At 37.0% G+C, this 13,292-nt stretch overlaps 1 protein-coding gene across 1 annotated transcript in view; it reads left to right on the forward strand.

Moving 5' to 3' along the window:
• ARHGAP42 (Rho GTPase activating protein 42) overlaps positions 1–13,292 on the forward strand; it is a 146,581-nt gene that overhangs the window by 40,678 nt on the left and 92,611 nt on the right. The window contains exon 3 of the mRNA XM_066175735.1: positions 8,411–8,472. Within this exon, the coding sequence (XP_066031832.1) occupies positions 8,411–8,472 (62 nt within the window). The remainder of the gene's footprint in view (positions 1–8,410; positions 8,473–13,292) is intronic.

A 13,292-nucleotide genomic window follows, 5' to 3' on the forward strand; every position in this document is an offset into this window, starting at 1 on the left:
TGGCTCAAAGAATTGTTTTAACTTTTGTAAAAGGTTTGTATTTGCATGTTTAAATATTTGTAACATGATAGCTACTTTTTATAGCAAAGAATTCTCAAATATGATACTGTTTGTAACTGGGTCTAGATGGTTACCCTGGCAGAGGTTTGTTTCTGTAATAGGGGAAGGATTTTTACTTCTAATAGCAGCCCTGCACTTTATGTTTTGCATATATTTAGAAAAAAAAACTTAAGAAAATACCTTGCTATATTTGCTCATTAAGCTTTGCAAGTTTTGGAAAGTGAAAAATACTCTTGAGTTAAAATTGCCTCATATGGTATGTACATGTTATACTGTCCTGCCAAAGACATCTTGCAGAGCTTTGGGCGTCAGTTAGGCTCAGATCTTGATTTGGTGCCTTTTATGGTTCCCATATTGGCCTGCAGGGTGAGGCACACGTGTGTGATGCTCAGGCAGGAGGTTCCATTCTTACTGTGGAATCACTGGCCTCTTCTGTCGATTTGGCTCACCTTTATAGTGTGACAAAACCCAAAGGCTTGTGCCTGGTATATGGCCTGCCATTGAAGGGCTTTGAAACTTTGTAAGGACCACTGCCTGGAAACATACAGGGATCAAATGCAGTAAACCAGGAAGGATCAAATGGGGAGACTGTCGCTGAATATCTGGTCGTTTCATTTAGTGGGGAATTTGCAGCACTTACTACCATCTCTCTGTCCTAATTAATGCGAAGAGCCACAATGCTCCTAATTATGATTTGGAGAAAACATTACCACTGAATTTACTCTTGAGTTTACAATGTCTTGACTCAAATGAAATAGAGAGAACCCTTGGGGTTTCTTTACTTTTAGTTACATGTATTTGGGTTGCTGTGCCCTGATGAAATCCTCTGCTTGCCAGCATGTAGTTGAACATGTGATCATATTTGTAGAACAATACATAGACCTTGAAGCATAAATTTGGGCATAAAAGGCTTAATTTTGTCATTTTTCTTGCTTATTCATTTGTGTAATTTCTTTGCAAAAGCTTTAAACCAGGCATTTTTCATCTCTGTCTCTTTGCTGTTATCATACTTTTTCTTTCTGATCTATAAGTAATTTTTTGGCAAATTTGGATTTCCTTATGTGACATAGCACACTCATTTTCAATGATGAAAAAAAATGGGCAAAATACCTTTCCTCACAGTTCAAGTAGGGAATTGCCACACGAAAAAAGTTACCACTGAAACTTGTGCTCCCTGGGAGATGCTTTAAAATCTGAAAGATCATGGTAGTATTTGATAAAAAAAGCATTGGATTAAGCCCTTGATGACTAATTATGGAGCAAATAGTAAGAATGTTCATTTATTGAGTCTTAAATAGCTTCACATTGTCTTCTCTAAGAATGTCTTCATTCTACCACAAGAACAGTACAGACCAGACAGGGTTGTCTGTACCTTAGTGTGCCTTCCTATGTTGGAAGTCTTCAAGAAAGTTTGTAGTTATTTCGACTGTAAATTTAAACCACTGTCTTCTGGAAGAAATCATTGCCACTTTGAGAGTGTATTTCCACGCTGGGGTAGGTTGATGTAATTTTTAAACCTCTACACTTGAATTTTTGTTCCATCCTATGTCTTTTACTGCTAGAAGTGCATTTCATTGTACTGTAGGAAGGTCCAAATTGCTTTTTTTACTGTTCTTGTGGAGGCTCTGTAAGTGTAAACACAGACAACAGGAATGCATAAGGTCCTTATTACAGATCCATAAAACCTGATACCTAGATTAGGAAGGTAAGAGAAACCAAATGAAGAGGATAAGGCGGCACATACAATAATAATTTTCCAAATTTAAAATGAGATTGAAACCCCATGAAGAAATGAACCATTATCTTGATATTCTAACTTCTTTTTTCACAATGGAATCTTCTAACATAATTCATCTCTTGACACCAATACTCAGCTTAAAGTTAAAAGCATATCTGACATGCTGCAAGCTTGCAAAATGGAATTTACATAAATACCTAACTGATGTTATCTTAAACCTTAACAAAAGAAAGCAGTTGCTGCATTTCCTCTATTATTTTGGGAATGATACTCAGAAGGGGACAAAATAACCAAGATAAACATTGATTTCAAATTCTGTACTCCTCTCCTATTTTGCCATCTTTTCTGCTTTCCCAGTAAATATTACTTACAGTACAGAGCTTAGTCTTCCAAGCTGAAGTTTCTCCAAAAACGTTGCTATTTGGAAAGTGAGGGAAGGTGACCTAGGGTAGAAAGAGTGGAAGAAAAAACAGCAGGTAAAGAAAATTGAAAACCTGAGCCATAATTGGGAAGATTTATCAGACATATGTCTTCTTGTCCCAATACAGGTTTTCTGAAAATGTGCTTTAAAAATAAAACCAACAGCTGTTTTCTGTAAGTCATCTTGGACTACTGGTTTTTAAATTATGGTACAGTGGTGCTCCAGCCCAGTCAACATCAGTTATAAAACGCTTTGACACCAATAGTCTGCTTAAAGTTCAAGGACATTTGACTTTTTCACAATTGGCATAAATTATTCATTATTTCTGTTTATAAACTAAGGTGTTGATCCCTTCCTCTTGTTTCCGTTGGGCTCAACTGTAATTCCCTTTAAAGCTCTAGGTAATTGTACGCTTTTTATGTTTTATAGGCTTAATTCAGTTGGAAAAATAGGGGGAAAAAAGGATCATTGACAAATCAGTCCAGGTTGTGATAGTGGTAAAGGAAACGTCTGTTGTATAAAATAAGGCTCCATTTAAATGCATAGCCAACATATTGAAAGACCAAGAAAATGACAGGCTTTGGGAGTCTTTTTTTGAGACAGTCCTCCTCTGCATTCCATTTTGTTATGTGAAAACTTGCCATAGTGGTGATATTTAACAACATCCAATTTATTTACCTACTGATAGACATTGCATATCCTCTGTGGCTTTAACAACATCCACAACTCTGAAGTAGAAATCACTGAAACAGATGATGATCATCGTTTCATACCTGTTGTGGCCTGTCAGTGTTACTCTGAAGTGTTGGCCTTTTCTGTCTGAAAGGAAGCCTTCTGTGGCTACATTTGTCCTACCTACTGTACCTCCCCATCACCACCACCTCACATACTTTTTCAGTATGTCTTAGAGGCATAGAAAAGAGGATGGAAATTTTACTTGCTGTTGTGATTTGTTGAAAAACTGCTTGTCGTGGTTGCAGTTAATGCTAATCATTAAAAGCTCTGAAAGTACAACTGTGGATAAACAACTATTTAATAACAGATTGATTTTAATTTTAGATTGGGAAAAGAGTCTCTTCTCCCAGCCTTCATGGATCTTACATTTATTCTGCTTTCTCATGGAAGTCTAGTAAACAAGTGTTAATCCTTAGGAAAATCTCCTTATGGGGCTATTGGTCTTTCTTGAATCCCATTTCAGTGGTATATTATTTACGGGGAAAACCTCCCTTCTGGACTTTAGCTGAAGTTCATGCTCAAGCATGAATTTGGACCTGCTAAAGCAAGTCTGTGCTAAGTATGACCAGTGCTGGAGGAGGTACTGGACTGACCTTCCTGCCAAAGAGTACTGTGAACAATGTACAGCACAGTCCTAGCAGTTCCTCTGTCAGATGAGGAAGACATAAGGAAATCTCTGACAGTCTTGCTCATTTTTGCCTTTTATACAACAAGGTCTCATAAGAACATCTGACATATATCTGTATGTATTATTTTTTCCATGCTGGCATTCACATATGAGAAGGTGGTGGTGCTATCTGCTCATAATGCTATAAAATCTTGTAATTGTCTATGCATCATTTAAGACTGAATGTGTAAGTGGAAATTAAAGCAACAGTCCACAGAAAAGAACGTTCAGTTGTACTGCCTTCCACAGTAGCTTTTAATTTCTTTCTTGGGTTGAGCATTACCTTCCAAACTTGGCTTTATGTCTGTCAGTTCAGTATTGGTCATGCAAAACTATTATATGTGTCATATACTTTATCAGCCTTTTCTCATTAACTGTTGATGATGGAATATCTATTGTGTATGACATTTGGTGGTACAGTGTAATACTCCTAAATATTAAGCTAAGGTTGACAGAGTAGCTTCAGTCATTTCCACAGACATGCTCTTTTAAGGTGATACATTCTCTACACAAGTATAGAGCAAAAACTTAGTGAGATTTATTATGTGCATTTTTTTCCTATGAACAACTGGGTTGATTTCAATGGAGTAAACCAGATTTGTAGAGTGTAAATGCATAATATTTTTCATAAAGCATTCTATAAATTCACATAAATTAATTTTTATCCTTTTTTACTTCTCCCTCATTCACTCAATTCTACATCAAATTTCAGTTTCTTTTTAACTATGTGAGTGTAGTTGTTTGTGGAGCTGTACCATGTGTTTGCAACGATAGGGATTTTAGAAGAAAAAAGAATGTTATTGATCCACAGCATTAATGTTTAAGCTGTTGGTACTGTAGTTTGTTTCTTTATGAAGCAAATAAATTAAAAGACTTTTCAATTAAAAGTAAAGAGAATAGTTTGTTGGTTTTTTTGTTTTGTTTTGTTTTTGTTTGTTTGTTTTTTGTTTTTTTTGGGTTTTTTTTTGGTTTTTTTTTTGGGGTGTTGTTTTTTTTTTTTTTGTAAATAAAATAATGGGAACCCTTTCTCCTGAATGAGGAAAATTTTGCAGCACACTGTTGTTGAGTTGGGAACACTCCAGAGAGAGCAGCTGCCAACCTGTTGTGATTGTGATAGATGGGACCACAAGTGTACATCTGGGTACAGATTCAATTTTTTTTGCTTCTTGGGTGTTGCTTTTCACAGGAGTCATTCCCATCATGATACCAAATGTATCTTACAAGTCCTTTTGAGTAGCCCTTAAATTAAAAACAGACTGCAAAACTGTTGAGATTTTTAAGTTAATATCGCCTTATCACTTAGAATAAATTATTGAGTCAGCACTTCATTTTTCTTTGAATGGCCCACCAATAACAATAATTCTTTATGAAAATAACTAAAAATATCTTTATATTTAGTATGTTAGGCTGCATATTGTACTTCTTGTTATTGGTGTATTTTCAGAATTTATTTCTTATCAGCACTTTCCCATGACATTTCCTCTTGCAAAATATTTGACTCGTCTTCCTCCCACCCCCTTTTGTGTTTACAAAGTTCACTTAAATTTTTCTGTATGTCTCCTGATTAAAGAGAAATGGATTTAAAAAAAATGTTGTAGCATTACTAAGAAAAGATTGTGAGGCTGTTGTGTAATGCCTGGGTGTCCTGACAGACAGTGGGCTGCATCTGAGACAGGTGGGTCTGATTTCTAAATTCTCTGGTTTTCATCTACACAAAAGCACCTCAAATAATTATTGTTAAAATACCTGTTTGTTTCCTGTTGAGAGCTGTGAACCCAGAGTTAAATGTGTGTACCCTGTGCCCACGGTTTGTGCTGAGATCCAGTGAGGGTACCAGCTGTGGAAGACCCTGCCCAGGTCTCCAAGGTGCCCAGTGCCCTGTGAGTGAATTGCCTGGGGGGCCTCACCCTCCTTGGTGACCTTTGCACTCAGCATCCCTCTGTCTGCCCAGCCCCAAACTGAGATGAGGCAGAGCTGTCGCCTCTCTGCAACCAGAGGGCTCTGCGGGAGAGGGGAGGGGAAAGAAGGAAAAAGGGCACACTGGGAAAAGAGGAGCAAGAGCTCTTTTTCCGTCCCTTCCCCCCTCCCACTGCAGCTTCCAGCACAGCCAAAGTTCTCTAGGGACAGACCCTGGCTTTTAATGAGGCCACACTGAGTGGGAGTTGTATGGGAGGAAGGGTTTAATAACATGAAAGATCAGTACTGCAGTACTCAGAGCTATTGTAGGAGACCTGGCTTGGGTAAAGCCTGTCTCAATGTATGTGGTGGCATTGCAAGGACAGAAGAATCGTTGGGGTCACCAGAGATGTCTCAGTGTACTGGGTGTGCATCTTTCACTATCCTCTGAATAACACAATGCACGAGTTCTCCCTGTGCACTCCTGAGCTGGGGTAGGAAATCCCATGGCTGGATGTAGGGATGGATGTGGATGTTGGGCAGCAAGCATCAGAGGTGTTAGCCAGTTTTGATGCAAATGTGTCTCTGCAATCAAAGTCTCATAAGACCGGGGGGATGCTTTGTCTTCATGCTGCTGAAGAGTGTAGGTTCTGTGTCCTTAGTGAAACTTTGACCTTTATGATTCCCCCGAAGGTGAGCCTATGGGGAAGAAAAGATGGAGACGGTTTCTCAGTGTTTAGCTGAGGAACCCTTATATTAGTGTTAAATATTGAGGGAAATCTTGATTAGTACACTTACAGAGCATGTTTCGTATGATCTTTTTCCTGTAGCTGACCTGAATTTATTTAAATCCTAAGCGGATATTTCAACTTTGAAACTAAAAAGCTCTCTGGTTCTGCATTGAAATTTGAAAGATTAATCAAAAGCTTCTCATACTGGTTTTGCTTTGGGTTTCTTTTACACTCCTCTTCTTTACCCACCTACCCCTCCACATCCTCATAGTTTAGCCATGTCTGTCTGGCTAATCGTTTATTTAGCTTTTAGCATTTCATATTAGATAATATAGTATTAGATATTCTTGAGTGTAGCACTCTACAGATTCCTGGTCAGGTATAACCAGTCAGTTCATCGTCTTATTTCTTTACCTGGTTTTTGGGGTTTTTTTTGTCTTTTGGGTTTGCTTTTTTTTCCATGGGATACTATGACCTGACTAAGAGATTGAGTTAATTCAAACTAAAATTTTTGATATTGACAAAACTCACAAAATCTAGTGCTTGTGTTTTCAGGGAAAGATATTAAAGGAAAAGACACAAGGCCCAAGTAGATGGACATTTAACTTATCAGGTGTATTTGGACTAAACCAAGAACTCATAATGGAAAAAACCGATTTCTTAGCAAACAGCAACTTAGAGGTCAAGATACGCAAGTATAAGTATATCATAGCTGCGAAAAAAATTAGCTATGTAATTTCTTGCAGAAGAAATTGGAACAAACAGCAAAGCGTCCTTCAACTGTAGAAGTTAACAGAAAGAAACGAGAATGCAAGGGTGACCTCTGCGAAGTCCAGATGGTATAAAGGATAGAAATTATTTGCAAGTGGTCCAAAACCTAAGCAGCTCATGAATGCAGACAAGACAGTTAAGGCAAGCCAGATACTAGTTCCTTCCTAAAGGATCTGTTCCAGTACTTTCTAGAAAATGTACTGATTTCCTTAAATCCTTTAGAGAAGTTGAGAAGGGATAAAGCCATATTATTGGAGACCACCCCAAATACATTTAAGAAGATGAAAAAAAATAAGTAAATATGCTTAGTTCCATTAGCATACCATCAGCACTATATGTTGGTTAACTGTGAAGAATTTTTCAGTCCTGTTCTTTTGAGAAAATCTGAGTTTTGTTTCAATGGGTTTTTTTATCTCTTTCAAAATGATTGAGATTACCTCAAGTTTATTGTGAGAAACTGTAGTATTTAGCAAGTGTGTTCTGAGTTCAAAGCCTTAAACCACAAAATGTAGCATCCTGTCATTGGCAGCAATTACTGCTAGTTGCATCAGGAGAAAGTAAAAAGAGATACTTAGCTCTCCTCACATGGTTGTCGTCTGGGATTGTCACCTATGGGAATATGACGCTGAATCTGAGTAACCCCTATGCCCCTGAGAAAGTAATACAAATGCAAAGATTTTTTCTAGACAGGTTTGTGCCACATGCTTACATGAGAACGAAGTCTTAAGAGTTTTCAGAATGTTTTCCTCTTTCTTGCCCTCCTTTAGGCATTAATTCTTGTATTATGTTTCCATTGACTGCTTTAGCCCTTTGACTTCTATTTGAAAACAGTTTTGAGCAAAGACTGTCACAGTTGTAACAGAATTCAAAGCTTATAAATCAATCATCTGTTTGGGTCACCTCAGACCTTGTCCTTGTAAAACATAAAGGCAAAGAGCAGTTAAATCTAAACACTTGGCATTTCTTCTAAAATGCTGAGTTTCAAATATTTACCCAAATATTTTTCATGGTTCTTGCAAATACTTTTTCTCCCACCTTAGTGGGAGAAAGTCAATTCTTTTCATTTTCTTCCTGCTCTTAGTATGCTAAAGTGAATTTTGTGGCTGAAGGCAGAATTCTTCTGTTTTAAGACTGATCTTTCCACGTTTCAGGAAATTCAGTTTGCCATATTCCATTAAAAAAGTTAAAATACATATGACTCTAAAAACTTAGGTTCTTTTTCTTTGCTTTTGACCTACCCCCTGCTTCAGTCTGTCTTGTTTAAGGCTACTGATTACATTGTAGTGTAAGAACAGTATTTTATCACTGCAGCTTCAATCCTCATAACAGACTCACCTGGTCTTAAAATCCTGTTTTAAGCAGAACATTTTTTTTTTTCGTTTTCTTTTCAGCCCAGTCATTGAAGGAGTTTGCTCGGCTCCTGATTGCTGTGGAAGAGGAGAGAAGACGACTGGTAAGTGTGTTGGCGGTAAGACTTGTGTTGAGTAAAATAGTACTCTCCTTGAGTAAAACAATACACTTTTTTCTGTTCTCTCTGAAGTGATTTTTAAAAAAATTTTATTTGTGTAGTAGAGGTTAAGTATATCATAAGAATTATCTGGAATTCTTATGCAAAGGCAGAAATGTACTAGTACAAACTGCAGCAATTTTAAATAAATTGTTCAACCAAAGACTTTTGCATGGATTTCAAAATCTATCAATATCCTACCTCCCTACTCCCTGACCCAAAATAAGCTTTGAATGCTGGTATACCTTTCCCATACTGCAAAAAGCTTGTATTGGAGACATAAAATTGTATTTATATTTAATTAAATACTCTTGAGTGTTGTCCAGTGAATGTATGCTAGTGTCTTGGTTTAGATAGACAGGTATCTGTCAGGGAGGGTTGGAGTCTCCCTTAAAATGTAAGCCCCTCCCCCCCTTTTCCAAATTATCATAAATTTGCAATTTAAAGGCTGTCAGGCAAAGATTTTGGGAATAGGTATAGCAGTTCTTTACTAGGGTTATATAAAAATACAGATGTTGTAGTACAGAAGAATAAGCAAACAAATAAACAAACAAGAAATCCCAGAAAACCCTGACAGAGTCAGAAATACAACCTGACACCCTGTTGGTCAGGGTGTTGGAAGCAGTCCAAAGTAAGCCCTCCTGAAGTGGCAGATGTGGTTCTGTTGGAGTAGAGATGGTCCCGTTGAAGAAAAAGGGTCCAGTAATGGTGAGATGGGTCCAGTCTTCCTCCAGGGATCCAGTGGAAAAACTGGATACCTAGTGGGACTATGGCTGCTTTTTATGTAGGTTAAGATGGTTTGGCTCCTCCTCCCTGTGTGGAGCAGCTTACAATAGTGCAGTGTAATGTGTAATGTCATTGATGAGCTCTTAATGGTCCATTAGCAGAAAACATTCCCATGGAAGTAGTGAAACAATGAAGAGAGATAAGTAGCACTCCACCATCTGATAAGTGACACTGACCCATTTGGGCCAAGATAAGCAATTCTGCTCCACCCAGATGGAATAGAATAATATGCTCTTTACAAAACCCATGACAGCTAGTAATCAAAGAATGTGATTAGTGATAAGAAGAGAAAGCAAATTCATCACCCGAGAGAAACTCTTGTAGAATACATTATGGATCAGACTTGCCAGAGTCATCCATTGATATGGTGTCTTTATGCCATTTGAATCTGCTGTTTGCTTTGATTTTTATATTTCTATTCAAACAAAGATTTGTTAAAAAAAAGTTTTAAGTGTGTTTTTATGCAACTATTAAAAAAAAAAAATCCAGGGAAGCAGTGAAGCTATTTTTGTCCTTCCTTGGGAGTCAGTCATGAATAAAGGAGTGAGCTAAGAATTAACATCAGTAGGGGGATTTTTAAATATTGTGAAAGTTTAACTAGCTCTAATCCATCCAAAGGTTATGTCTGTCCTGACTTTCCTTCCTCTTATGGGTACTTAGAACATTGAGGTAAGGCTTTTATGACTCAGATTGGAACAAATTTACTAATTCAGGAAGAAGTTTATATAAAGTTGTCTTGTCCTAGAAGTAAATAGCCATAGAATTGCTCTCCCGCTATTTCTGTTTAGATAAATATTTTAAAATGGCAAAATAACATTTATTTAGTACAGTTGCATAGCTAATATCAGTATAAAAATATAATTTATTTTTGCTTCATGCTAAATACTTTTTCCTGGGCAACTGGAAGAGTGAGGTGACTGTTCTATACTTACCACCTTGAAAGCTGGTTAGCAGAACACTTATTAATTCCTCTGTTAAACAGTGTTTTAAATTAATAGTTTTCCAGTTTAAGTTAAAGAGTGTTATGAGCTAACTATTAGAAAAAAGAAAGCAATGAATAGGTGTGGGTTTTATTTTTCAAACTCATTAGTCTTTCATAATATGTACAAATAATTTCCTATTATTTTCTTTTTATTCCCTTCATTTTTTTCCCCTCAGAGGAGTAATTACCGTTGTCACTTTTAGAAGTCTATGGCCTATCTTTGGTTTATAATTGATCTTGCCATATAATGTTTTTGTAAAAGATGTAAGAAGGACTTCAGCATAAAATAAGGAAAAAAGTATTAATAGTATTAAGTGAAAAATGATCAGTCAAATGGAATGATAGATTTTGTTCTGTACCTATATGATTTCCATGGGAATGCATGAATTGTATAGCTGAGTGTGGTAGGTTGACCCTGGTTGGATTAGCAGTGCCCACCAAAGCAGCTCTGTCACTGCCCTCCTCATCTGGGCTGGGGAGAGAAAATACAAGGAAGGCTCATGGCTGAGATGAGGGTAGGGAGACATCACTTGGCTATCACTGTCATGAGCAAAACACACTCACCTACGGGAAATCTGTTTAGTTCAATGACAATCAAATCAGAGCTGGGTAATAAGAAACAAACCCCAAATCTTAAGGAAAGTTCTGCCCCTCCCTTCTTTTGAGGCTTTACTTTAATCCCAATTCGCTACTTCCTCCCTGCCAGTGGCACAGGAGGACAGGGAATGAGGGCTACACCTCCTTGCTCCTCATAAGGGGGACTCCTCACGCTCTTCCCTTGCTCCGGTATTGGTCCCTCCCTTGGGGGACAGTCTCCATGAACTTCTCCAACTTGAGTCCTTCCCATGGGCTGCAGTTCTTCATGTCCTGCTCCACCATAGATCCTTCCCACAGGATTGAGTTCTTCAAGAAGAGGCTGCTCCAGCATGGGCCCCTATAGGGTCGTCATGTAGGGAGAAGCTGCTCTTGGTGGGAAATCATTTGTAACCAGTTTTTTGCTCAGATTGGAATAAACTCATTTAATTTTCATTCTCTGTCTGGAATGAGAAGATTGAGGACACACAGTTTTCATGCTAGTTATATTTGCATAAGAAAATTTATCAAAATTAGAATTTTTCTAGGTTTAAGAAGTTTGAGCTGTCTGTTGGTGGAATTTGTTTAATTATTACTGGAGTAAAAGTATCACCTTTTTCAAAGATGTGGGGTTTTTATTCCCTAGTCTCTTACTGCTGTTTTCTACATGTCGTCATAGAATCCAGAGGTCGCTGTGGGGATCAGTGTGGCAAACAGATTGCTAATATAAGTTCTTTTGCTTGAATAACTTGTAATTTAGCTGTGGAATCTTCAGAGCACTTTTACTTGTTTCTGAGGACGTTTGGAGCATTATGCATACATTCAGATTTCTCTGCTGGAAGCACTTAAGGTCAGCCAATTTGCTGCTTAGTGACGATATTAAACAAAGTTCTCTGCTGATGGGAAAGCTTGAGACATGGCATGCATTTAAGAATTTGATTTCTTTCTGCAAAAAAAACCCATGCAAAAGTTATTTTAAAAAAGCATGGTTTTGACATTTTGTAGAAGGCTAGAGAAAAACAGCTAGACAATGTTATAGCTGTTTATGGATACACTTCATCATACTACTTTCAACTTTTGATTCTTGCGGCATGTGATAGTAAAAGACACCATTGTATCAGTGAATACAGGGTGTATGAGAGTATGGAATGACAGATATTAATTTTACATGCCAGCTAATGGCCTTATTTCTCTGCCTTGAACTTTAATTTATTAAATTATGAGCATACATATAAGTGCATTAATCAGATTTGAATATGATAAGTATATATTCATATAACCAATTTGTTTCTCATCTGATGACTATTAAGTTCTTCATAAGTCAAATTATATTTTTGTCTTGGTGAACACAATGTTGGAGTGCTTTTCCACTGAATGTATAAATGAAGTGTTTCCAATGGTCAAGGAAATTGTTTGAGAGATGTTTAGCAAGTCTGCTGTCCTTCCTGCATAAAGAACCAGAAGGAACTAATTTTTTTTTATTTAGAAGAAGCTAATGAAACAAGACATTATGAACAGTATTATTGGGAAAAACACTGAAGTATAAAGTTAAATGAAACTGTGTATCACAAAAATATTTTGTTTTGTAAGACTTTGTAGCCGTTATTAATGGCAGCAGTAATAATATGGTGATTATTGCAAGTCAGTTTCTTTTATTTTATTTCTTGATGCTAGTAGTCAGACAAACCAGAGGCTGTGTATCACGCATTTCCCCTTAAAAAGAAAATAAAGAAAATGTAACTGATAAGATACCTTCCTTTCTGGTATACAACCTTAGGTTTGATATCTGTCATTTTGTGGTGGTGTTAATTTAGTGATGCTGTTGGTGCATTAAAAAAAAACAACCAAAAGCACTACTTTTGGGCTTCACATGTACTGTAAACAGGATAGAAAGTCAGATTCATCCCCACTGCATTTCCAATGACTTCAGCAGCAAGCCATCAGGGATGTAGAATAATGACCTCTATTTCCTAGTGTTTTTTAGGGAACAATAGAGATGCTATAATTTAATCCCATGTGAATGTTTGAATCATTATCAAGGGAACTTACTTAAAATAATTTCCTTCCTCTTTCACTGAATTAGCATTCTTTCTGTTAAATAAGTAATATATTTTATTTTAGAGAGTCATATTTTGTTTATGCTTCCTCCAAAATTAATTTGATATTGTTAGTAAAATTAATAACAAACAAAAATGATCTGCGTGTAAAATAAAACGCTACTTCCTTTTCCTTTTGTAGGATTAGTCTGTGTGGACATAAGTATAGATGAACTGGTTCATGCTACTGGTCCTAGAGATTCCCTATGAGTTTGAAGCACTGAATGAGTTCTCTTGAGTGTCAGTGTTATCTTGCTGGAGCTCCTTGGTTATTTCTGAGAGTTTACTAAATCCACGACTGAAATAGGCTCTTAATTCTTACATTCCTT

This window comes from Chamaea fasciata, unplaced genomic scaffold (genome assembly GCF_029207755.1).
Source record: "Chamaea fasciata isolate MVZ Bird 193981 ecotype frontalis unplaced genomic scaffold, bChaFas1.0.hap1 SCAF_2, whole genome shotgun sequence".
Taxonomy (NCBI): Eukaryota; Metazoa; Chordata; class Aves; order Passeriformes; family Sylviidae; genus Chamaea; species Chamaea fasciata.